Raw genomic sequence first — 27,082 nt, forward strand, 5'->3', positions numbered from 1 at the left:
ATGTCTTTTTTTTTTTTCCATCACAGCTATTTACAAACAACTTTGGGGTGCTCTCTTGATTTCTGTCAGTTCATTATATCAGGGGACAACAGGGCTGCTGGAATGTAGGAAGCTGGATGGAATGCAGAAATATAAATAAGACCAATGTTCCAGGAACCAAAGTATAAATAATGCCTCCTCAGAAAATAGTTCTTGTCACAGAAGCACCTGCTTTTTGCTTAATTTTTTTTTTTTTTTTTTTTTTGCGTCATATACACCAGAAAACATGACTGTGGAGACCTAGAACTAACTACTTGCACACCAAAGAGGATAGAAAATAACTCAATATTTATAATATTAAAATAAAGTGTTTAACCACAAAAAAGCAGTAATAAAATAGTTTCCTAATTTACAATTTGCATCCAAAGGATGAATAACAACTCACTAATAAATAATATTTATATAAATATTTTGTATGTCGAAAATAGTTTTTTTGAAAGGCAATGGTCTCAAGAAACTTCTTGAAAAATTTGGTGGCAAAAAACCTGACTGCAAGTTCCCCTCCCCAACCCCCCCAAAATACACATCGCGTTTGGTTTTAATAAAACAAATGCATCTTGCTGCAAAACGGCTGTGCTTGGTGTTTTGGTAATGGCAGTGGGTGAGCATGGATGGAAGGGATGAAGGAGGTTGTAGAAGGCATTGATGAGCTGCTTGGTCCTTCAGAACCAGCCCCCTCACGGGGTTTTAGGCAAATACCTGTCAGGTCTTAATGTCAGAGTCAGTTATGAAAGGTAGAAAATCTTCTTTTGTGTCCTCCGGTCAATTCAACTAGAGTCGGGGAACTGACAAGCAGTGAGTGGGAGGTTGGAGGGGGCAGGTGCTGAGAGAGAGGAGAGTTTATGATCTCTGACCGGAAAAGCGTCTGAGCCACGACCCAAAGGAGAGGAGTTGGTCTCATGTGAATAGAGCCTTTGTTACAGTTACGTCTAGCAATGCTTGAACGGTGATGCCCACTTTGACCAGGCCTTTCTCTTCAAGGATGTGATGGGGCAGACACAGTTTTTCCTAAAAGGAAGAACAAAGCATTGATTTTTAGATGACTGGAATCTAATTATAAAATCTCGAGACACCACTGACAGGAGTTAAGTCGAGCTCTGAAGTATGCCTATCTAATCACTTCAGACTGTGCTCTCTCCCTAGCTTTCAACTCATTTTGCAAAGACCTTCTCTGTGTTTGCAAAGAAAACAATGATTTCCCACAAGCGAGGTTGCTCTAGAAAGACTTCCAATCATCCTGAAATGTGCAAAAGAGCTAAACACTTTTTAAAAACCTTAACACTAAATAAGTGAGCTACATACCGTCAGTCGGAAACCACCCACCAAGAACACATTAGCTTATATTCTTATAAAGCAAAATTTCACACAGCCTCTCACACATTTTAAAGGAACTTGAATACTCATTTATACAGACCACACACCATTCCACTGACCATAAATCTTGATTTAGTTCATTTTATTTCCTGTGATCTCTGGAATGGAGGCATGCTTTCTTCACAGTTTATGAACAGCCTTGTCAATAAGTAATTTTAACCACAGCGTTTAAGAGCCTCCCTTCTAAGACTCTTTTATAAAACTGTCAAAGACACAAATATCCTACTACTTTCTCATATTGTATTTTTGCTCTTGGGAAGTGTCCAGCACATACTACTCAAGGAAGATGATCCAGGCGACTCACCCCCTGTGTGTGGCACCCTGCACGCTCAACCACCAGTTTACCAAAGAGCAAAAACAAAATAATTTTACACTTTTGTCATTTGACCCTGGTCTGATACCATACAAGGGAATCTCCTTCCAGAGTGTGTCTCCTTGGCTGGGAAACGACTCCACAGCAAACCTCCCTCTCATCTACCCAAAGATGGTGTGTTTTCCACAGTCCAATAACCACTGGTCTTAAGGACAGTTGAAATTGGGAGCTGCGTCAAGCCCCAGGCGGTGGACACAGTGTTTAACATGAAGCCAATCAGGTCTCTGGTCAGCACTGCTTCCTTGCAGTTCTCTTGCTGGAGGAATCAGATATTCCTGCTGCGTCAATGCAGGACTCTCCACTAAGTACCCCACATGCAGGCACTGTGCTCTTAAAAAGATCATCCAAAGACACATCATGACATCTCCAAGAACCTGTTCCACAACCTCGAAATGTTGGTGGGCTCTACACTCGTAGCCTTACCATCCCCCATCCCTCCCACTTCCCTAACTTACGGTAAATTCAGAGTAGCTCAAACTCTGGCTCCAGGCCTTGAGAAATGGCCACTTGTCAATATAAAACAGCCGATTCTTTAAAATACAATTTTAACAATTATTTCAAGTGGCTGCTGTGTATCAAATAGGATTGTCATCAATGGTGTGTTGAGGGGAGGCAAGTTTATGCTGCTTGCCAACTTAGCAGCCAAATGTCAGCCTGAGAGAGAACAGGAGGTTCTGAGTTGTGAACTGGGCACTAGGCTAGGATGGACGGTGCTTCCTGCTTCCACCGCAGCCAGAGGTCACTGTGTACCCTTTCCTGACACCTTCTGCTTGCTGTGGGCTTGTGAAATCACCTGAATCTCATTTCATTGGTAAGGCTGGTCCCACGGGGGCAGGGATATATTTTCCTCATTCGTATGGCTTCCACAGCACCCCCAGGAGGATATTATAAATGGCTGCTAATTATGGTTAAGTTCCTGGTACAAGGTATTACTTGGGGAAAAAAAATAAGTCTTCACTTTATACCATATGCTAAAATCAATTTGAGATGAGTTGAAGAGTTAAATGTTAAAAAAGTCCACAATATTCCTCCCAATAAAATATAGATACGTATTTAATATTTTCTCTAGTAAATGGATGGGGATGAAAAAGTGATATAAAAAGTACAAAGGAAAAGATAGAAACAATTGATCACCTGAGAGTATACAGCTTCTGTGTGTCCAAAAAAAAAAAAATTAAGGATAAACAAACTAAAAAAAATTATTTGCATTAAATTACAAAGGGTTTTATATTGACACATAAATGCTCAACAAATTGGTGAGAAAAACACTGAGATCAATAATGGAGCACTGGGCAAGGACCGTGAATAGAAATATTAAAGCAATAGATTTGCCCAAGGCATTGTGAGCAAGATATTTTGCTTCTTGACCTCAGTGTTCCCCCATGTTTAGTCACAAGTGTTCCTGAATTCTAGAACTAATATCTGCACAAAGCCTAATCTCTGTGCACCATGGCTTTGAGGGGGGCTATCCTGAGTCCTGCTTGAGCTGTGACATGTCTCCACTGATGAGTGGTGGCGCCAGTGGTCTGCAGAGTTGAGTTTCCACGCTCGAGGTCATGCCTGGGGAGGGCTGGGGCTCCAGAGAAACAAGGATGGGAAGATACTGCTAACAGGACGTTGGGAGGTGTCACACACCGAGTCAGCTTAAGGTCATGCCCTCTCCCAGGCATTTCTCACCTTCCTGGTCTCCTCACTCCTAAACCAGATGCAGAGTTCAAAATTCTCCCTTCCACCCTTACAGCTGATGACAAGGAGTAAATAAGAGACATAAAAAGGTATCCCTTGCATCCTTTCTGGCTTTCTCTTTTCATTAGGACTTCCTAAGAAGCCCTGAGGTGCCCTCAGATTACATTATAGGGTTAGAGGTACCTACGAAGACTGGCGTCAGATCATAGAAACCTTATGAAAACACGGCAGTTGTGGTTGTTCTATCACAGGACTGGGAGGGAGACTGATGAGAATCATGACTTCAGATGCTGGTTGACACGACAAGCAAGGCGAGTCTGCCAGAAATATGGAGGGGCTTTGAGGATGGCCAGAGGCCATTTCTAGTCCTGTCACTGCATATCCCATGGGGGAGGGGACCCCTGAAGTGAGCTACAAGTCATGATGGGGAAGGAACTGCTGCAGATTTATAGCTTGATGGGAAATGACAGCTCACCTTGTACATAATGAATCTAAAGGAGAGAGGTGAATATTTATATTGAGTTTAAATGCATTAAAATTTCTTTGTTAGAGGAGATGAGTAGCTTTCACTGAGAATGTAGCAGCAGACTGCTCTAGGATACCCATGAGCTCCTTTTGTTGTATTTCTTTTTAAAGCACAGAACAGAATCATAAAGTAGTATCCTGCATAAAAATATTCTGACCCCCGTCTGAAGGACTCGTCCTGTCCTTTGCATTGTTTCTCCAACGGCGGAAACAAATATTCACTCTTATGCCCTCACCCACCCCTCTTCTGAGCCACAGCAAGCAGGGTTGGAAAAGCCAGGTAAGCCTTAAAGACTAAATTCCAACTTTGCAAGACTTCTGGGGGCACCTCCTACAGGCCTGGCACCAATGCTATGGATTTGCACTGGTCTTTTCTTTATGGCAACTCTGCGAGGTAGATACAACATCTCTACTTTGCAGAGGAGAAAACTGAGATATAGAGAGTTTAACTTTGCTGAAGTCACACAGCAGGTAAGTACTGCAACCAGGATTTGAAACTTGTGTCTCATCTGACAGCTGGGGCCCCTTCCACGACATCATGCTGCTTCCCATAAGGTCCTTGACCAACCAGCGAGCAGGTCCCGTCTGTGCCCAGGAGATAGGATGAGGCCCCTGGCCCCTCGGAGTCCTCTCCAGGCCAGTCCCACCAAATTCAACGTCAGGTGGGCATCAGAGAACCCTCGACTCGGGGAAGGCCGTTAGCTCTGCCACTTAGCTCATCTGGTTTCTCTTCGCAGTGAGGGCCAGACGTCTTGTTCTGGCGGCAAATGCCTCATGGGAGTAGGCAGACTGCCATCACCGCCTGGCTCTCCGTTTTCTATAGTTTCTTACACTCCCCAGCAGTCACAGGCCTCCTGCCAGGCCCCCCGCTCGACAAAATGAAGTCACCCATGCAGCACTTTTCATGTTGTTCAGTCTGCTTCTAAAATGTAAAGTCCTGGCACTGACTGATTGAACCTTCAAACAAAACTGTCTGCATCATTTTAATGTAAGAGAACTTCAGTTCCTGCTTTGCCGTGTGAGGGCTCCGAGGGGCAGCTTCTGCTTTCAACGTGAAATGCAGACCATGTCAACCTCTTCCAGACAGAGAGGATTCCTTGTCACTCTTCATTTGATTCTCTGCTTTTCAGCTGTGCTACTTTCCAGTCCTTCTTTCTAGAACATTTATTCTCTACACACAACTACCCCTTCTCTCACCTCCCTAATCCATACACCCTTCACCTGGCTATTCCTACACATCTTTAAGGCCTCAGTGCAAACATCACGGTTCTAGGAAGGCTTCAAAGACCACCCACTCCCATCAGGGTTGGGCCCCCCTGTCCAAGTGTTTGATATACAGAATCATGTACCTGATCTATCACAGGACCTTATCACATTGAATTCTTCTTTATCTGTCCACTAGATCCACTACACAGGGTCCAAAAACCTGCAGGCCAATCCAGCCCATAGGCTGATTTTGTAAATAAAGTTTTGAGACACATTTACGAGTGTCTGTGGCTACTTTCACACTATAGCAGCTGAGCTGTGTAGTCCTAACAGAGACGGTATGGCCCACAAAGCCTAAAATATTTACTGGCACTTTACAGAAGAAGTTGCTGACTCCTGATTTTTGAAAACAGGGTCATGTGTCATGGTCACCTTTTAATCCCCAAGATGGCATCTTGTACAAAGGGTGCTCATTCAATATTTGAGGAATGAATGAATGAACACAATCATAAACAAAATCCAGTGAAAAAGCAAGGAAGTGGACCCTCATAATCTTAAGGAGAAAAGTGTACATTCTATCATATATACCTGAGAGTTTATTGAGAACTAATTTCAAAATCTGAAGCCTAATTTTAAAAACCTAATCTCCTGAAAGAAGATCACATTAAAATATTTTTCACCTCATCCAGAACCACTTTCAAGCTCCTGAAATTTTAATCTACTGTCCATGACTTTTACCCTGTAGGTGAAACACACTTTTTCCTTATGACAGAGACCAGCATGGATTTTAGATAACCCTAGCCACTATGCCCTACATTTAATTTCTTACTCACAAATAACTAGTATCCGGATATCAAGTGTCTTTACTTATTTACTCATTGACGAAACTCCTACTCAGCTGTCTTGCTTTTGAGTTCTGTAGGGTCCTTCCCACCAGCACTGTTTCATATGTCTCTCCCCAAGTATAATGAGCTGCATACGAACCACAAATCCATAACGAGAAGGAACGAATAGAACTCACTTAGTTGTCACATATTTTGGAAATCCTGACACGGAGTAGCAAGTTGCTACCAACTGGAAGAACCGGAGAAAGAGAACTTTCTATTTCAAATAGATCTTTCTATTTCAAAACGAATATGTAAATAAATACTTGGTAATTTTTATCAGGCATTGTAAGTACTGAAAACAATGGTCTTCCTTGTGAGAGGAAGATTTATTGCACATATAAATCACCCAACCACCTCCCAGATGACAAGTGCATTGGCCAAGTATCCCTAGTCACGTGGCAACAGCAGGCATCATGCTAGCCTATGAGTCGCTGTGTGAGTGCCTTGGGGAGGAACCATGAGGAGGCTTACTAATATTCGGAATAGAAATGAGCAGTAACGGGCAAGACAGTTCATTCCAAGCTTTGCCTAAAGGGCTAAATTAACTGTGTTCTGCTTGTTACCAGACTACTTGATGAAAAAATACCACCTAACAGATCCCCAGAGGAGCAACACATTACAGTACAGATACACTAATGACATGAGAAGTGAGAGTGCATCCAAAAACTACTTTGGATGCCAGAACTGAAATATGAACACAGCCAAAGAACTATGTCAAGTCGGCACTGAAAATTAAATCTGATCTCCCAGGATTGCGCTACTCAGTTTTCACGGACAGAATTTTCTTTCAGGTGGTCACCCAGTAAGTCATCTCTCTTCTTCCCCTGTGCCCCCTCCAAGAGGAAAAATCCAAACGGCAGTGATCCTTGAAGGGAAGCCTCAATGCGCTGCAGAGCTGGACAGAAGTGCTGAGCGCGACTCTGGATGCAAACAAGTTTACGTATTGATGGGCCCATAAAAACTTGGATCTGTCACCCAAAATGTATTTATTAAGCAACTTATGGCTCGGGGCGCTCGTCAGACATGGTACAAAGGGATTTTATTGTGTTACAGATTGAAGAGTACAAGATAGCACCAAAGGCAATTCAGTACATCCGCGGGTTACTTATTACACAACCGACGTTAGATAACTTCCACATACCCTGTTGATTTCACCAATCAACCCAAAATCAGGAGGGAAAAGCTCAGTTAACTCAAGACATTATCATGTAAAGAATGTCTCCTGTTAGAAAATCTGATCTGATTTACCAACAAAGGATCTTTATAAATATATTCTTCTAACTATGTAACCTTTCCACATCCTCAAAGTCCCCTGGATTCATGGAAACGTTCAGAAAAATAAAATTATCTTCTTAGTAGCCATCTATAAAGATTGTTTCCATGTTGAGTAAACTAGAAATTTATCTTGAGGACATGAACTCCATCATCCCCCCCCCTCCCCCAATTTAAGAAACAATATTTGGCAACCAGATGTAAATTGAAGCACAGGGGAGTCTGTCTTCACCATGGAGCAGGGCCGTCTCATATTATACAACGACATCCCAGAAGCAGGAAGATCTTGTCCTAGATAAGATGCTAATGTCTTTTTTCTTTAACTGCAAACTGATCTCATTGCTCCGAAAGCAGATATAGTTATTAATATATAATCCTTTAAGCTTACTTACACATAAAAGCAGGTTGCTAACGTCACTGGAAATCCAAGGTTAAATGGAAATTTCAAGTCACTGAAGAAACTACATTCTTCTAAAATAAGAGCAATCTTGTTGGCTCCCGTCATAGTAACCCCAGCCCTAGGCCCAAGAATGTTCCATAACTCATGGCTTTACTTGAAAATAAATACTGTCAAATCCATCACATTCTAGACCTGAAGTTATGATGTGATGTAGCGAAAAAAAGCGAAATGACCCATTACCTTAGTTAAAAATAGAAACCCTTTTTGGAAAATGCTTTTCTAAGAGCCTCGGTCAGAGTAGACCAGACAAGGAATAAGTAAAACTACGCAGAAAGAGTGGCGCGCTGTGGATCCTCCAGGCGGCACTCTGACCTCGCCGGACCCTTCCTCTCCAGCGCCCTTCTCCACAGCTCTGTCTCAGGCAGCAGGGCAGAGGGGCTCACTCAGGGTGGAAGTGGGGGGTCACTCTCCCTGGTGCCCTTCACAGCTCCTGCTGCAGGAAGCAGGGAGGAAGCCAGCTGGGTGGCCAGCAAAGCAGTCATTCTCCAGATGGTATTTTTCAACGTGGTCAACAGTGGCATTATTAAAGATTGTTAGAGACCACATTGGACCCTGGCTTTCTGTCTTCCCTCTACAGTTAAATTGCCCAATCCTGAATTAGGAGTCGACTTAAATACTGACCCAATGGAAAGATCTTCATATGCTAAATCCCCTCTGCTCCTGTTCTGGAACCTTCTTCGGCTCTACCCAGGGCAGCAAAGCTCACTGGGAGAGAGAAGAGGCGCTGCAGAGCACTGCTGCTGGCACTAAGGGGCGAGGAAGCAAGAGGTGTGGATACACTCTGTCCTCACTGCTTCTCAGCCAGTGAGAGAAACTATCGAATGGGAGCTGCTTCCTGTAAAGTTTGTGCTTCTGGAAAATCTGATGCGGAAACGTTCGGCTTCAAAACTCCAGAGATTACTGAAGAGATGACAGGGATGGAAGTTTGCAAGGCAAAGGCCCAGAGGGAGAAAGGACCCTGTCATGGAGCAGGGCGACAGAGCAGAGTGTAGAGATGCACATGCGGGCATTATGCAGACAGGACATTCCAGCGGTAAGTGATATAGATCAGCACTACAAAGAGAATATGGACAAGACAGAAGCTTATAAGGTCCCTGGAGCGGAGGGCAGAAGTTGGTTGTGGGGCTTTCTCCCCGAGTGCCAGCAGAGTGTCAACAGTCTTTCGAATGTGACGAAAATCCAACTGCAGGATGTCATACGGAGAGCAGAGGTCAGCCTATTCCGAGGGCAGCCATCAGAACAGAAAGAGACAGTGCATACAATTAAAAATACACAGAACAACGGCTGAAAAGAAGTACACATTTTTAGTTACTAGCAAATGGCAAGAGTAGCCCCTTATTTCAAGCAGGTAAAACCCGTTCCACCACAGATTTTTAAATTAATTCCAAAAAGCAGCACACCCAACACGGTCTATGCAAATAGGACAAAGAAATTCCTCACCCAGAATCTCACTATCGAGGAATAGAAGGTTCTGTAATTTATACATCCTGCTGGTATTCAAACAGTTTTAATATTTAAGGGGTATCATGAGTCAGCAATGGCATAAAAATAAGAGCTTTGCACCTGGGACATTTAGGTCTTCACTTTACTGAACGGAAAAATACAAACTTAAAAATTTCATCCCCACCTTTCCTCACCATTCTCTTAGTGCATTTTTTACCCTGGTCTATGAAGACTGAATATAAAGTATTTCTCTCCGAAAGGTAATACATGCGCCTAATTTGTTTTCCTTTTAGGATTATTGATAAACTCTGGGGAATGCTGGTTTTAATCATGTCCCTGCATGTGCCCCCAAACTACATTAAGTTTCACATTTTTACAACTGGACATAAACCAAAAGTTTAAAAGAGGCTTCTTAGATCTGCAGTTAGAATAAAAGTACATTCCTGCAGAGAGGAATTATGTAAATTTCTTCACCACTAAACAGGTCTGTGTAGGGGGAGGGGCAGGGAGAACAGGCCTCCGTGTTTAGTCGACTTGACAGTCACCATGTAAGGAGGCCGAATTCCTACTTTATCAACTAAACACACAAATAAGATAGTCCTATGAGTTGACCTCGGGATGCCTACTGCTATCAGGAAGCAAATGGTTTTCTGTTACCCTGAATTCCTGAACCAGAAATGACCGCAGCTTCAAATTAGAAATGATTATAATTGCTATGTCAGTATGCACCCAAGTTCTGGCTTTGTTTCCAAATTAAACAAGGATTGAAAATATCTGTGATATATTTCATAAATGCAGCTTTATGTCCAAATTAGGCAAAGCATTTAAAATATATATATTATATATTTTATCATATGCTTTGCAACAATATTGCCCTTTGTTTTAGCATCACTGCTAAGCAGATGCAAATCACAGAGCTACTGAAAGATGATTCTAAGATAGAGATTCTGTCTTGCTCGTATCTTCTGCAGTTAACTTGATGCCCTCTGGTAAAGAGGGATAATCAATGGAAGTGCGTTGAGTAAGACCATCAACCTCCTAATCTTAAATTACGAAGGTAGAGATCCTCTTAACAGAAGATTTTTTTAAGGATATTAATAAATCATGTTATATCTATTCAGACTGTGCATCTTTTCTCAGCGCATTTAGAGGAATCAAGCTACCATTGTTATTTTCTCCAGAATTAAAACAGCTACACATAGAATGGATTTCACTGGGACAGAGATGCTGATCGGGAATTAACAGGTGGGGAAACATCTCAGAGAAGTACTTTCCTATTGCAATAAGAATTTTCTATTGCAATGGTGTGCTTAATCAGTGAACCCTGAGCAAAACAGACAGAAGACAGAAGGCGTATGCACACGAAAATGTGATTGTCACCAAAGTGGTATTCCCACGTTCAAGGCAAATCATTTTATCTCCAGGATATATTTCAATACATTTCCCAGAACCCTATGGAAAATGTCTGGTCTGCTCCCCAGCAATTCTCATCAAAGAACTAAGAAGTAGACTGTCTGCAGTTTCCAGTGTATTTATTCAGTAGTATACTTCTCGCATGGGTAGGCAACACAGACCATTCTTCTCATTCTGGAAATAATTTCATGATGCCCCAGATTCTGGGCTTTATTCAGATTAAAGTGGGTAAAGCCTAGACTCACAGACCACAGCAGGTGGTTTAAATTAAATCACGATCTCTGAGGAAAAAAGTAGGGGTCTAAGACTGGCTGGGAGGCAAAAATCTGAAGCATCATAATGTGTGGAGTGTGGGCTGCTCTCTGATTCTACCCCCCGTTGCACAGCCCATGGCCGTCAGATCAGTCCCTCAAGGATGCTATGATGGGAACCAGGGCTGAAGTTGCCAGGGGAACCTGGGAGTTTTCTGACCCTTGGGCTTTCCAAGTTTCAGTCTTAATAAGAGGGACTTACAGATTATGCTTTATTTTTTTCTTACAATTAAATTGGAAAACACTAAAAAGGAAGGAAATTTAAAGAGGCCAAATTTCACCATCTATCTACAGAGCACTAGTAATTATTGCAAGGCATTTAAAAAACATAGTTAATACACTCAAGAGTCCCGAGAGGCAAGTGCAGATGCTAATTCCCGTTACGGTGAACTGAAATCACAATCGCCAGAAGTTAACTGATTCTCATACAAGTCAACACAAGAGTGTGTGACTAAGATTACTATTAAAGATTAACTCAGGTTCCCCAAATACTACAGATAGAAACAAAAATGTACACAGATCTGTCAAAAGGTCTAATTTACAGGCATTCTGAGTACAATACAGACTAAAGTCTAAGAAATTTAGAATATATTGTTTATTTAAATTTGATTTTGAAAGGCAGTATGCTCACAAAGTATTTTTAATCTAAAATGTCATAGCACAAGAATGTTGATGGTCATTCTGAAAATATAAAGCCCTAACTGACAAGGTGTAATTTGGCAGAGAATGGAGTGAGGTAGGAAAAGGTTTCCAGAGTTTTCTCCAGATATATAAGAACTAATCACCAGTTTTATGCACTTAGTAACTCTAATATCAGTAAGCTAATTCATCTAGAAATGCAATTTCAGCTCTTTGAAGATGCTGCTTTGAGAAAGTATTTGTTCTCAACCATGGACCAATGTCAGACCATTGACTGGAAGTGGTTCTACCACCAGGAGACACACAGCGGGAAAGGATTCTTACATGAATGGTGATACACACCTACTAACCATTGGAGATGACTGGTTTTACAAGCTAGAGACCGGCTCTTCTTAATGCATTAGGGATTTAAAAATTTACATTAATAAAATAATAACTTGGTGTCAATCTGCACCTCTGATCATCCAACCTCGGAAGTAACCAATGTAAATGGAAACTTAAAATAAATCTTGTAATAAGAATCTCACCATCCCCCAAAAGTGTTTATTAGTTATGACTTAAATTGATACTAAAGTCATTGATTTGGGGGAAAAAAGAGACATAAGGTTCAAAGAGGCGAAGGAATTCATCTCTCCTATTCTCAAGTTTAAAACAAACAAACAAAAAAGGTAGCTTCAATTTATAGAATGACTTTCAATTTAAAAAATTCAGATCATTTACATAAACTGTCCTAAACCCTTACAACAGGTATAAAGTAGGAAAAGTTTTGCAATTACTTTCAAAAATAATATCTCCTTATAAAAGTCAACAAAATACAAATATGAAAGGCACTGAAAAGAAGACTCGGCCATAATTCCACTTGTATCAATGCAATCATCGTCAGCATCTCAGCGTACTTTAGGATTTTATTTTTAACTCCATCTGGCTGATGCAGAGGCCGGACAACAAGGGACCTGTCCTTGTAGATACGGAAGGAAAACCTTCCACCTCTCACAGTCTAGTGAGGACCCCTGGCCTCTGTGCTACCTGGCAGGCAAGAGCCCTGTACAGCTGACGGAGTTGCTGCCCTGACCCTCCTCCCCAACTCCTCTCTGGAGACAGCGATGAACAGGAGGGGCTGGGCAGCTAGAAAACAAGGTGCATTTCTATTCCATGTCCCTACCTCCTCTAAACAGGGCAAGTCTGTTAAATTAAGGACCTTGCTCCTTACAGAGGTTTGGAGGCCAAGGCTACTTATTTAACATCAGGTAGACAGACAGAGACCAGGGGGTAGACAGACAGAGACCAGGGGGGTCTCCCCTCAGAAAGGGACCAGGGCATCTTCCCTCAGACAGAGACCAGGGAGCCTCCTTTCAGACAGAGACGTCAGTGTCTCCCCTCAGACAGGGACCAGGGCAATTTCTCTCAGAAAAAGACCAGGGTGTCTCCTCTGAGAGAGAGAGAGAGAGAGAGAGAGAGAGAGAGAGAGAGAGAGAGAGAGAGAGAGAGACCAGGGGATCTCCCTTTAGAAAAAGACCAGAGTGTCTTCCCCTCCAAAAATATAAAATCAAGGTGAAATACTGCCCTGGTGAGTAAAATATATATATATATTTTTTTTTTCTAATACTTTTGAGGCTTCACAAATGAGAGATTTCTCTCGACCTGCAACAATACTAGTAAGAGCCCTAAAACAGCCCTAAATTTGGATCAAACTGGAGACCCCCAGTAGCCAATCATGAATCCTCCACATCAAGATCAGAGGCCAGGAGTAACCAAGCTGACTCAGAAAAGGCCAAGGAAGCCTCAGTATGTCCACAAATAGCCTCATGACCCCAAGGCTTAATTGAAGTCAGATTCCTGGGTGATACAAAGAGTTTACAGTGAAGAATTTGGAAGCCCGCCAAGGGTAAGCCTGTGTTCAAGATCAAGTTGACACTTGCACCAGAGGTCAGAGACAGCTGCACAGTCTGACCACGGGCATCAACGCTACAAGCGGCCATGGGATGGTGCCAGCAACATCACCTGACCCCCAGATTTTCCAGGGTGCCTTGAGGCACGTGGGGTAATTTTCCTGCCCCGGAGGAGCTGGTGGGGGAAAGCAATCATGGCGCTGCGGGATGGAGCTGAGCGTCTATGGACTATCAGCTCAAAGAGACCTTAAGGGTCTAGTGATTTTCAAACTATAATTAGCAACAGGACACTTTTCCCCCAAAGGAACTCTTAACTGGAAAGCCAATGCATGCCACAGAGGCAAGGGAGAAATTGCCGCGACTGAATCAAGGGGGTGGGAGTGATCTGCAGCTCTGGCTTGGCTTCCGAAAGAATCAAGGGGCTCTGGAGAATGTGGTTTAATCCATTGCTTAAGTCCAACACCTGCAGTTTGCAGAGAAGGGAACTCGGACGCAGAGCACCCCTGTGTGTGGGGGAAAGAAGGCAGGCGCTGGACGCGGACGGACCGCGGTTCGAACGCCAGCTCTGCTGCCTCCCAGCTGCGGGCACGAGCTTAGGAAATTGTGTAACGTCTCTGGACCTCATTTTCCTCAGAGCATGGTAATAAGGTAATAAAATATTGGCCTCCGAGCCTCAACCGTGAGCATCTGAGAAGATGATGCAGCTGCAAGAAGATTCCGGCGAGTGGTTCACGGCTCTAGGCTTTAATGCGCTTGCCTCAGGGCACATCACCAGTTAACAGCACAGGTGCAGCGAATTCACCCTAAATCTTGTGTCCCTCGCTCTGCTCACAGATCCTCCGCACTCGCCCTCATGCCTCTCCTTCCACGTGGCGGGCGCTCAAGCTGTCCCTGTAGTTGAAGAACTGGCCCCAAACAGAAAAACAAAAACAAAAAACCCCAAGGCACTGGAAATGGGCAGCAGGAAGTGACCCAGGCTGAAATATACTACCTGAAGAGATATTAACTCTGCCACCAGAAAAGGAACTTGCCGAGGTGGGGCGGGGGCGACATTTCCAATTTGTTTTTCAGGATCTGCCCTTGGTATTCTCATCAGCAAACCTCTGCCTCTTCCCAGAATCCCTCACTGATGATGGCAAATACGCCTGCTGTCGCCCTAACAGAATTTCTCCAGAAACCCAACACCGACTTCTTTCTGTGATGTCAACCCCTTTCTATAGGTGGCGTTGACTGCCAAGTCCTGTCTGTGCCCCTGGACTAAGGAAGGTATAGATCTAGCCTCATCCAAACATCAGGAATAACAGACAGAGGTCTAGAGTCGCCGTATCCATCTACTCTTGAGGCATACTCCGACCTTCTGCAAATAAACTAGGCCGCTTACACTGTGTGCAGTTCTGAATGCAGCCAATTCGAAGAAGCCACATTTATAGGGAAGCTTCTCCACTGGGCACACAATAAAATGCTTCATGAACCTTGACCAATCCTGAGGCAGGTACCTGGGACTGGGTTCCTGAGGACTTCTAGAGAAAATATAATAAAACCTATAACAACTGGAACGATTTTAAAATTGCTTCCTTCCCATTGTATTCATTTATATGTCATCATTTGCTCAGTGACCACATTCCACCCAGATAAACCTCATAAAACTGAGTAAGCGGCCGACCCTGACTTTGGGTTGTAGTTTCAAACTGTGATTCTTTTACAAAGGGCAACAAACCTGGGCTGAGAGCCAGCTGTGACTTCTCAGTCTCTACAGGATGATTTATCATTGTCAATTAGCTATTTAGCTTAAAATAATACAGAACTCCAGATCTCCGTGACTTATCCGTATGTGTATGTAGATAAGTTATGGATGGAGAAGAAAGCAGGGCAAGCTTGCCAATTAGGAGGAATTCACTAAGCTGCCGGGAAATCAGTGAGTATTTTGTTACCCAAATATTAAGTTTGAAGCAAAAAAAGAAAATGTAATGTTAAAGGTCCTCCGCTTTCAAGTCACCAGGCTTTTAACATGTCTGACTGCAAGGGGAGAATTCCTGCAACTAGAATTGCAGTGTGCTACATATACACTCAAATCATCAACCATCTTAAGTAGTGGAAGAAGGAGTTATTTCCACCCCTCCCCCAACTTAGTATCGCATTCCTAGATGAAAACATTTCCTCATTTCCAATAATTTATGACTCATTTATTCCAAGAGATGAAAGCACGTTCCTTTGCGTATATATAGCAAGATTTGCCAGCTGTACTCCAATTGCAATTTCTGGTTTTCCACTAGAATATTCCTCCCTTCTTTTAACATGTCTCATTAAAGAAGTTCAACTGCTAACCAACCAACAGACTTTTTCTAGTAGCAATGAACTTAATGTAACTCTAGCCACCAGTAAGATGCTACTGGATTATCCATCAGGATGGATATCACACACACACACACACACACACACATACACAATGCAGACTTGAAAATCACCTCAAATCTTAAAAATTGTTTCAAAAATAGCCTTAGTGATATATTTCTTACTAAGCATAGTTAAGTTGGGACACTGGCAACAAAGATGATTTACTTCTTGTAATTCAATTGTTTCTGGAATTATCAGTTGCCTATTAGTGCTAGGGGCATAATTCAGATATTACGATACAATTTTCTCTGCATTTTGATGCTAATTTAATTTCCTTTTCCTCACTTTAAAAGGAAGTCATAATTACCAATCTTTACTCACAATAAATGGTTAAGGGCATTTCCACGTCATTTTGTGTCATCATAAGCCAAGAAAAATGATGAGTTTTAAAATATCACAGGGGATTGGTCATAACTCGTCACTGCTTTTGAGTACAGACACAAATAATTTACAATCTGAAACTTGGTGTGATAATTTTGATTCACACATGGGAAATCTTATTAACCCATGATGGAATCGAATCATTAAAAATGGTAGGCGCACGACAATTTCACGAACATTTGAAGTCAAGAACGTATGGGCAATAGTAAAATGCACATGTACAATGCAGACACACAGATTAACACTGCTGAAAGACATCTGGATTGATCATAAAGACATTTAGTACCTTATACAAAGATTATACTCTATTTAAAAACGAATTTGAAAGCTTCTTTTAATTGGTACAGTTTTGACTTAAAGATGATTTAATAATTCTCTCCTTTTCCTCAAATAAGATTAGAAGCCCACCATTTAACTCTCACCTTCAAATGTCACCAAGCTGAAAAGTAGGAAGGAAGGAAGGAAGGGAGGGAGGGAGGGAGGGAGAAAAAGCCTTACTCAATTCCAATAACTAACTCCTATCAATGAGTAGAACTGCATGAAAATGTAATTCCTTCACATACGCAAAAACAGTATCTCATGATAGAGTTTGTCGTTACTTTATTCCTGGAACATTAGTAAAGACAGAAGAAAATTTTAAGAAATGTAGTTTCTATTTCCCTTTAACACAATGATGAAAAGCTTGTCAACTTATCCCCAAATTCTGAGTGAACTGTCTTTTATCTCCCTAAGAAATCATTTTATGTTACTGATAGTAAAGTTGTTAGAAGACCCAAATCAGCTATCGGGCTTAGCTTGGGAGAAAGAAAAAGTAGCAAATCATTGCTGGGCTGGCTACAGGGAATTGCCCGTTGGGTCTACAGTGGACTAAAGGGGAAAATGTAAATGCAAACAGTTAACAAACTATAAAGCAATATACAAACAATGTTATTATGAATGGTTGTGATTAATGATAATAATAACAATTATAATATTTTCAATGCTTATTATTTTGAACTACATATCCCAAACCTACAAGGAGTGCAAATCAACAAATCAGAGGTCAACTACAGGTCTACTCTGCTTAAGAGCTTTGGATAGGGAAAAAACATTACCTCCAAAATTCTACCCTATGTAACCCACAGAAGGCTCATTGAAGCTTCAGCAATTTCTGCTCTTTGAGACGAGAAACAAGCCGACTAAATTTTTTTTTTAAGTTTGGAATTTTGTATTTATTTCAAAACCTTAAAAAAATTATATTCCCCTTTCCTTCAGAGTTGACCATACCATTTTAAGCCATTTTTATTTCACTGCAATAGAGTAATTTAAACTAAAATTTTATATAACTTATTCAACATTATTCCTCAAGAAAGACTGAGATGAAAAAGGGTGGACAAAGGTGTATATGTATTCAACAGGTTCAAACGCATATATTAAGTAAAATCTTTACTCAAACATAGTTACTGGAACTAAGTTTGATGTTACCTCTGGTACTCCTAATTTTCGGCATGCTTCCAGGAAGTTTTCCACGTTTCTTCTGCATTTGGCCATGCTAAGTTTAGGCTATGAATGCAAATATTCAGAAATAAAGAATTATTAAGAGAAATACTTGTAATAGCAGGTTAAATTTTAAACTTTCTAAATGGCAGAAGTACTACATGTTTATTGGAGAAAAATAATACATAAGCAAACAGAAGACAATAAAAAATTATCTAGAAACATTCACCTAAAGAGCTGTTAATATTTTGGATTATATTCTTCTAGACACTGCGTGTGTACACAAAGATATGCATATATATATATATATATATATATATACGCACATAGATATGTGTTTATGTGTAGAATTTCTGCATACATGTATATACATGTGTGCAAGATTTTCTGCACATGTATGTGAATGTGTATGTGTGGATACACACACACACAGTTTTTATGAGATCATACTATTGTGTAATCTACTTTAGTTTACTTAAAAGTATACCGTAAACATCACCTTTTCCCATCAGCAAATCTATTTCCATATGAAGGGTTAAATTCACCAGGCCAATGACTCTCTTTCTCGCCAGAGCAATCGGTTTTATTAGAAAGCTGGTGATGCCGCAAGGCGAGGAGATTTAGAGGCAAGGTGGGGAGCAGCCTTCTAGGTTAGAGCGAGCACCTGTGCAAACACGGGAGTGGACAGTGAAGGCACAGACCGGAGGCGGAAGCAGGTTCTACGGCTATGCCGGGGCTGCGTCTGGTCAGTGGGGGCTCAAGATGCTCAGTGAGGGCTTCCCTGGTGGCGCAGTGGTTGAGAGTCCGCCTGCCGATGCAGGGGACACGGGTTCGTGCCCCGTTCCGGGAAGATCCCACATGCCGCAGAGCGGCTGCACCCGTGAGCCATGGCCGCTGAGCCTGAGCGTCCGGAGCCTGTGCTCCGCAGCGGAAGAGGCCACAACAGTGAGAGGCTCGCATACCGCAAAAAAAAAAAAAAGATGCTCAGTGAAGAATTTCTGAGAAGTGGACACTTAGAAACATTTCTAGAAGGCAAAACTACAATATAATAGCATAAGCTAAAATATTTCACAGCTGTTAAAATGGATATTCATGAAGAGCTTTAATGACTTGGGGAAATACTTAGGTTTTCATAAATTTAAAAAACTACTAAATAGTATATATGAGAAGCTCACAATTCAAAAACAACTTATATGTAGGAGGCATGTTAGCAGCATAAAAGCCAAAATGTAAACAGTGGTTGTCTTTGGGTGGTGGGATAGAACATGATATATTTTCCTCCTGCATTTCTCCATTATCTCCAATCAAGCATTATTCCCATTATATTTTCAATTAAAGTTTTTTATTTGAAAAATTTAAAAGGTGACAACCAAAGAATGTAGCAGGATTTTTCCTGAAGAATTGATCAAATATACAAATGTGTGTAGATACATGACTCATAGTACATAGGAGTATTCATATTCCTCATACCTGATAACACAATAACTGTATATTTAAATTGGAGGCTGAGGAATCGTACTTTCTTTCTTGTAAGTTGGGGAAAAATACTGAATGAGAATCTGGTACACAGCTCAAACAACTTAACAGTAGTTTGGACTTCAAAACTTTTTCATATTCGATTATAGGACAGAATTTACTGCCCAAACTAAGGCAAATAAAGCAGATTTGAATCAGAAGACAAATTGTTTTGTTTTGGTTTTTTTCCCTGTGTTTTCTGAGGCAAAAAAGTGGTCAGTCTTTTGAAGGGAAAAATATATTCAACTGTATAGAAAGAAAATTGACAGTTCAAATGCGATCATCAGCTAATTTTTCCTGCTGCCAAGAGAAAAGAAACTAAGAAAAATAATGCCACTCCGATGCTTTCCTGGGCGGGGAGTGGGGCTTCACGTGTGGCTTTCACTCCACACACCCTTCATATGATATTTTATGAACACTGTGCCTTGAGGTTGGGGGCTCTGGCTTTTGAAAAATCTGTTCATAAACACTAATGGTCACAATGGCTTGCATTCACATTTATATCACAGGTAGGCCCTCATTTCATCCTCATGGGAGAAGCTCCATGACAGAGAAGAGCCAATCAAGTTAAAGAAAGGTTAAATAACTTTCCCAAACTCATATGGATTATATAGATGTGGAATTGGAATCCAACCCCTACATTCTTAGCCCCTAAACTCTTCTGCTTCACCTAATAGTAAATAGTATGGATAGAGGTTCTTCTCTACTTGTCTGAACCCTACGTAGGCTTCAAAGACAAGCTTATCTTTGATTCCCCCTCCCTCATCTGAATGACCATAAAATGACTCTTTAGCTCTCTTCTGGATGGTAATATGGTCCATGATGTATAGGAAGAGGATGCCAGTGCCTGCTTTATCTCTCCCACACGGAGACAAGGATTTTTAGGGACTAATGGTATCTCACTCGGTCTCTTTCATCTTTCCCCAGTTTCCTTGGTATCTCCACCTACCCCTGAGCCAGTGATGAAGGAATTGTTGAATTAATGACCATCTGACCAACCTCTGGCCTGACAGGTTACTAATGATATTTTATACAGAATCCACATCTTTTCAGAGCTATCCTAAAATCCTCAGTGATTAATAGAGGAAAGAGTTTCCATTTAGAAGAGAACTCATCAACCAAAAGAAGTTTTCCAAAAAGACTTCTCACTGTTTAAATAATTCCTTGTGAGGAATGAATCTTTGTGTCTCTACAGTCTTAAAGTTAGCACCCCAAGCATTTCTTTAATGTGTTTTGCTTTATATTTGAAGTAAGTTCCTTTTCTGTCATTTACATACTTACTTTATTTTCCCTTTTTACAGTGAAAATATTGCTTCATTCAGAAATGTTATTCCTTTTCTGCTCTTCTAGTTGTTTGGGGCCCAACACAGAGGATTTGAGCAGGGTCCTGGAGATCCCATCGGTATCTTTAACCAGCAATACTGTCCCAAAGGAGTTTGTTTGATGTAAGAATTAGTTTCCTTTTATATGGTGTTACTTACAACTGCTGGTGAGGGGACATGGATGCTTGCGACGGATCGTGGGCGGATGTGGTTGACTAGATGGCAGAGGACGACGCCATCCATGAGGGCAGCCCCCAGGTCTTCGTGCAGGCTGACCTTGAGTCTCATCTCGATGCTCTGGGAAGGAATCAGAAGGAAGCCAATTGCTCTCAGGCAACTGAGGGTAAAATACAGTTATGGGTATTTATGAATTGAGACTTAAGTTTCATTATGGAGAAGGATAAGAACATGTGGAGAACACTGACATGATTTCAACCTTTTCAAAAGATATTAAAATAAAAATCTCTCTGTAGAAAAACAAATTCAGTTGTGTCTAAAATTTTTAATTAGTTGAGTTTTTAAAAGAATGGCCTTCTTGGGACTTCCCTGGTGGTCCAGTGGTGGTCCAATGCAGGGGACGCGGGTTCGATCCCTGGTCAGGGAACTAAGATCCCACATGCCACAGGGCAACTAAGCCCACGCGCCACAACTACTGAGCTCGCGCACCTCAACTAGAGAGCCCGAGTGCCGCAAACTACAGAGCCCATGTGCTCTGGACCCCACGCCACAACTAGAGAAGAGAAAACCCACACACCACAACTAGAGAGAAGCCCGTGTGACGCAACAAAAGATCCCACATGCCACAGTGAAGATCCCATGTGCCACAACGAAGACCTGAGACAGACAAAAAAATAATGGACTTCTTAAGCTCAACATTGCCTCAGACTTAGCAATGAAAATAGAAAAACAGAATGAGTTGAAAAATAAAAGCCAAATCCATAGTGATCGTTTTGCCACGTGTAAAAATATCACATCACTATGTTGTACACCCGAAACTAAAATCATATTTTAAGTCAATTATACTTCAATAAAAAATAAATAAAATAAAATAAACAAAAATAAATTAAACCCAAATCCAACTGGCTCAGACAGACTGCAAGGGGCAGAAAAGCGATTAAGAGATGCTTTTCTCTGAGACCATGTTTTAGTTCAAAAAGCAATTTTTCTCCCTTTTTAAAAAATTAAACACTTTGAGATAATTATAAATTCATATGGAGTTATAAGAAGTTAATACAGAGAGATCTCATGTACCCTTTCCCAGTTTCCCTCTAAGGTAACAACTTTCAAAAATATATACTACAACATCACAATCGGGACACTGGCATTGACAGAACATGTCCATCACCACAAGGATCTCTCACAATGCTGTTTTACAGCCACACCTACTTCCCTCCTACCCCCAAGTACCTCTTTGGCCCTACTCCCCTTCTCCTCTCCTTCCAGGACTCCCATGACATGAATGTGTACCATCTGTTACACTCCCACAGGTCCCTGTGGCTCTCTGCTCATTTATTTTCAGCCTGTCTTCTCTCTGCTATTCAGATTAGGTAATCCCTATTGTTCTGTCTTCCAGTTCACTGGTTCTTTCCTCTGTTACCTCCGTTCTGCTGTTGAGCCCACCCCCTGGGCTTCTGCTTTTGGATAATGTATTCTGCAGTTCTACATTTCCATTGGTCCTTCTTTATGTCTTCTATTCCTCTGCTAAGATTTTGTATTCCTTTGCAGAGGCATTCTATTTTTTTCTTTGTTTCACCTGTGTTTGTGATTGCTTGTGGAAGCGTTTCTATCACGAACAGTATAAAATCTTTGTCAGATGATGACATCTCTGCCACAATAGTATTGTCATCTGTTGATTATCTTTTCACATTCATTGTGGTTCTTGGTAGAATGAGTGATTTTTTTGGTTGAAACCTGGACTTTTCTGGTATTATGAGACTCTGGATCCTATTTAAACTTTCTGTTTTAGCTGGATTTTTTGGACACTGCTCTGGCAGGGAAAGGGAGGCTACCACCTTGTTACTGCTGTGTAAATGCAGATTTCCACTTGCTGTCAGTGACTGGGGTGGGTGTGGAAATCCAGGCTCCCCATGTGGGTTCCACTGACACCATGGGAGGGGACGGGATCATTCTTAGCTCATGGGAATGAAATTCCTGGCTCCCAACTTGGCCTTCTCTGATACCATCCCAGCAGAGGTTAAAGTCTAGCTGCCTATGCCATCTTTGCAGGCATGGGTAGGGGTGGGACCACAGGTTTTCTGTAGTGTTTAGCTGGACTAAGAGCCCTTAATGTCTAAACATTTTCTATCTCACTAGGCTGCCCCTTTTCTGGTCCTTTGCCCAAAGTAAGCAAGCTTTCATTGGGACTTTTTTTTCTTAATTCGTGCCCTTTAGCATTTCTGGTTTCCAACTACTTCACCTTCAAGTCTGAGAAAGATAAGGCAAAAAAGAAATCCCAATGGACTCACAACCACTGTCATTCTTAGTCCCGAGGAGCCCAGCTAGTCTGAATTATTCTCTCCACTTTACAGATTGTTCCTATGCTTATTTTATATATAATCACCAGGGGGTTTAGTTGTACTTAGTGGGATGAATGAGGAAAAGTACATCAACTCCATCTCCTCAGAAGCAGAAGTAGATAGATCAGTTTTTAAAACTTCAAATACAAATTTCTGATTGACAGCAGAAGCTCCTTGTAAATGGATAACAGCATAAGAAAGGATGACTTTATTGGGAGATTTGCAATAAGTGAAGCACTTGAAAATCAGTGCATGTAACAGGGTTGCATAATTCTCTTTCAGAACTGTCTTGTATAGACACCTCATTTTTTTTCCAAGCATGCTTTGTCTCTAATTTTACATCACTAAATTAAAACATAAGCTATCAATATGACCCAGGCTTTAAGATAAAATTATATCACTCTTTGAGAGGCATAGCTCAACTCCTGATCTTATTTTTACATATCTCTGAAAGTTCACCTCCCAAGTTCACGGCACATCCAAATATTCTAGGCAAATGACAGAGGACTGACTTGCCCTATGTGACTGCTGAGTCAACCACAGTGGCTTAAAGTGGTGGTAAGAGGTTTCTGGGTTTTTTTTTTCTTTCCTCCTGTCTATGTGCTAAACCGTATATAAAGTAGCATCTGCAACAACAAAGATTCTGACCTACCTTAATTCGGCGTTAATCTTAATTATAGGATTCACTGCTCATTTGTAGAACTCATTGCTATCTGAAATTGTGTATGTGTTTGTTTCCTTCTTACTTACTCTGTCTTCTCAGTAGACTACAGGCTTCATGTGAGCAGGGACCTTTTTGTTCTTTTCTCTATCACCTAGACTATACAGCATGGCACAGAGAGCAGTCAATAATCATTTGCTAGTGAAAGGAGAAGATGTAGTATAAAATCTACCTCCTCTAGTTCATGGCTATGGTACTTCTCTTTAAATATAAAGAACTTATGTAGTAATTCATGATGTACTGCCTTTAATAACTAATACCAGTGTGTTCTTTGGTGACTGACTCTTGTCCTGCTCTTTGATCTTCCACATATTTACATACGATCCTCCTAACTAGACACAAAGACCATGAGGGTAGAAAAATACATACACAGTTCCCACTAGGAGCTGTGCTGGGGATAGAAACACAACAAGGAATAAGACAGCCGTGGTCCCTGCCATAACCAAGCTTGAAATCTTCCCTGGCACCCAGCACAAGACTTCACTCTTGGTAGGAACTCAAACGGCTTGCCTATTATGACATTCGAAACTTCTGGCCGGTTTGGGGTACGTAGTAAGGATAACTATAAATATCTTTAAATTCATGGGATATCATTAAGGAAATTAATAACAGTGCATTTTTAAAGCGTACCAGAACTGAAGTAATACTAGCTCTTATACATAGGTGTTAAGTATTTCTACTTACATTATCTCATATATTTCTCATAAAATCCCATGAAGGGAGATGGGAACTATTGTTTTTAATACATGAAAAGGCTCAAACTCAGGGATGTTAACTGACTTGTCCAATATTAAACAGTGAGGCTGGCTAGATTTGAAACTAGACATTCAGTTTGCAGTGATTCCAAGTCTACTTTTTTCTTTTTAAAGGTTTTTTTGATGTGGACCATTTTTAAAGTCTTTATTAAATTTGTTACAATGTTCCTTCTGTTTTATGTTTTGGCTTTTTGGCCATGAGGCATGTGGGATCTTAGCTCCCCGACCAGGGGTCGAACCCACCCCCCTTGTATTGGAAGGTGAGGTCTTAACCACTGGACCACCAGGGAAGTCCCCAATGCCTACTTTTTAAAAATACAGAACGCTGCTTCAATTCTGGAAATAATTATTCAGTTATACAATGTTTCCCGGTACCTCTCGGAGCTGTTCCACCAGTTCTTTTTCTTCTCTCATCTGCTCCATTTTCCGCCGAATTGTAAACTGTGGGTCTATAGATTCCAAATTTCTCTGTGGTCTAAGAAACACTGTAACAGAAAGGGAAAAAAGCCTTTATGGGCCGCCTAGTACAGGTTGCCGTACAGGGCTGCTCATATTTAAATCAAATAGTTTATTTATCCCAAATAATTCATTCACCACTCACAAAACAATAAATTCTGACTTCACATGAAAAGCTTGATTCGAATATTCTAGAGAGGATTATGTATTCAATTATTCTGGGTTGTGAGGACGAACCATCAGCTGAATCCAGGAAAGGGCTTGGTCACCCTTGGCACCATTCCAGATCCCTTCTCTCTCATTTTCCCACTGCTTTTATTCCAAGTTTTCATCTACACTCCAGGTTTCACAATCCTTTCATTAAATTTGGATACTTCGTTTCAACTAATAAGACAGAATTGCTTTACAGGTTCCAAACAAGCACAGGTTAAGGATTCTGTTGGCTGAGGTTTTTCATCAGCCTGGGTTAGGAACTAAGGGATGATACACATTATCCACTCAGATAGGTATCTGAGCGTGGAGGGAAAAATTCTGCCTTCTATCATGTCACTGACAGCACATCCCCAAAGTCGGCTCTTCAGAGATGACCACAGACTCCTTTTAGAAAAGCTGGCAAGATGGGAGACAGTTTTAAGAGAGCATCTCTGGCGGCAGGTCCTTAAAATTACAACCTCCAGAAACAGCGACTCACAGTGGCAACTCTGGAAGGAGTTAAGGCTCTGGCTGCAGAGAAAATGAATGCTCTCAACCTTTGCAGGATGACATCTTTTAAAGACTAACAGAGAAGGTACAAAATATGCTATGTATGGGCAGAGTGATTATGGCAATTTTTATTAGGATACAAAGCCCAGGGCGAATTTAAACTTGAATCTTTTTCTTCCTTGAGATCCTTATCTTATTAAGACTGTCAACTTTCCATGCACACCAGAGGGGGCAAAGAACAGAACGGTTAAGAGCTGTAGTTGGTTCCCCGTGTCCCATAGATTTTCAGATTGGGGGCAGGGGGGACGAATGAGGGGGGCGCCTCAGAAAATTTGGGGCAGAGAACTCCAATTTAAAAAATCAATACCACGTAGAAGGCTGCAGTGACATACTGCAATTCTAGGAGTTTCAATCACCGTATCTTCAATAATGTAGAATAAGATTATGTAACGTTTATTCTATTCTGCCAAACATTTGCTATGAACCACTTTAAAAGCATTTCAATTTATTTGTTTTTTAATTAAATACGGTTTACAAATATACTTTGAATAAAAACAACTGGAGTTCACCATATAATCAATTATCCCATATTCACCCAACTATGTCGTTTGAACCTCAACTTGTATCTTTGAACCAAAACACTTTAATAAGTGTCTTGCACTATACTTCTCACATCTCAGTATTTTCTTTCTAAATCAGTTCTTGGATATCTGAATCAGCCCTCTGGTGCTCTATAGAGGACCAGAAAGTTGACACATCTTAAGAAATCCGTGACTTACAGAAGTTAATGGAACGAGGGAATGATCTGTTGTATGTTAACACCTTCTGGAACCTCAGAGAGAAGTCAGCCTGGGGCCTGGGCTTCTGCCTCAAGCCACCTAAGGAAGTCACAAGCAGAAAGAGCCAAAGTCTTGTCACCAAGACCTACAAAAACCAAACCCCACAGGAAGCGAGACCAGTTGTTTCAAAAATAAAGGCAAGGCAGGCAAAGGAAGTAGGATGGACCAACCAGCAGGGAGAGATGAGAAGTTCTCAGAGCAAAGGGAAATGAGGAAGAATTTGACAAAATAAGAAGCACGAAAGAAACTGGAAATGCATTATATTTGCCTTTACACCATATTGAGACCAACCAAAAAATCTACCCGTTTAAACATAGTGACCAGAAGAGATATATATTAAAATGTGAAGTCTAGAAATAATCCACACCACCAAAGAAAAAGTCAACCAAATTTACCAAAAAAAGTCAAGGAATGTGGACTTAGCTGAGCAATACACACACTGGCCAGCAAGGGGAACCCCAGAACAGTTTAAACAAATCTAATGTTTT

The 27,082-nt window shown here is 41.2% G+C and overlaps 1 protein-coding gene across 4 annotated transcripts in view; it reads right to left on the reverse strand.

Moving 5' to 3' along the window:
* Positions 1-243: 243 nt before the first annotated feature.
* LRCH1 (leucine rich repeats and calponin homology domain containing 1) overlaps positions 244-27,082 on the reverse strand; it is a 189,593-nt gene continuing 162,754 nt past the window's right edge. For 2 of the 4 annotated variants that reach the window (XM_059041865.2, XM_067016620.1), the window contains 4 exons: positions 24,973-25,082; positions 20,765-20,902; positions 17,757-17,834; positions 7,059-9,038 (listed from right to left, as the gene is read on the reverse strand). In XM_059041865.2, the coding sequence (XP_058897848.1) occupies positions 8,832-9,038; positions 17,757-17,834; positions 20,765-20,902; positions 24,973-25,082 (533 nt within the window). In that variant the 3' untranslated portion in view covers positions 7,059-8,831. Of the gene's footprint in view, positions 1,048-7,058; positions 9,039-17,756; positions 17,835-20,764; positions 20,903-24,972; positions 25,083-27,082 lie in introns of those variants that run through there. The other 2 variants (XM_059041864.2, XM_067016621.1) reach the window with 2 other exon arrangements.

This window comes from Kogia breviceps, chromosome 16, assembly GCF_026419965.1.
Source record: "Kogia breviceps isolate mKogBre1 chromosome 16, mKogBre1 haplotype 1, whole genome shotgun sequence".
NCBI classification, from domain to species: Eukaryota; Metazoa; Chordata; class Mammalia; order Artiodactyla; family Physeteridae; genus Kogia; species Kogia breviceps.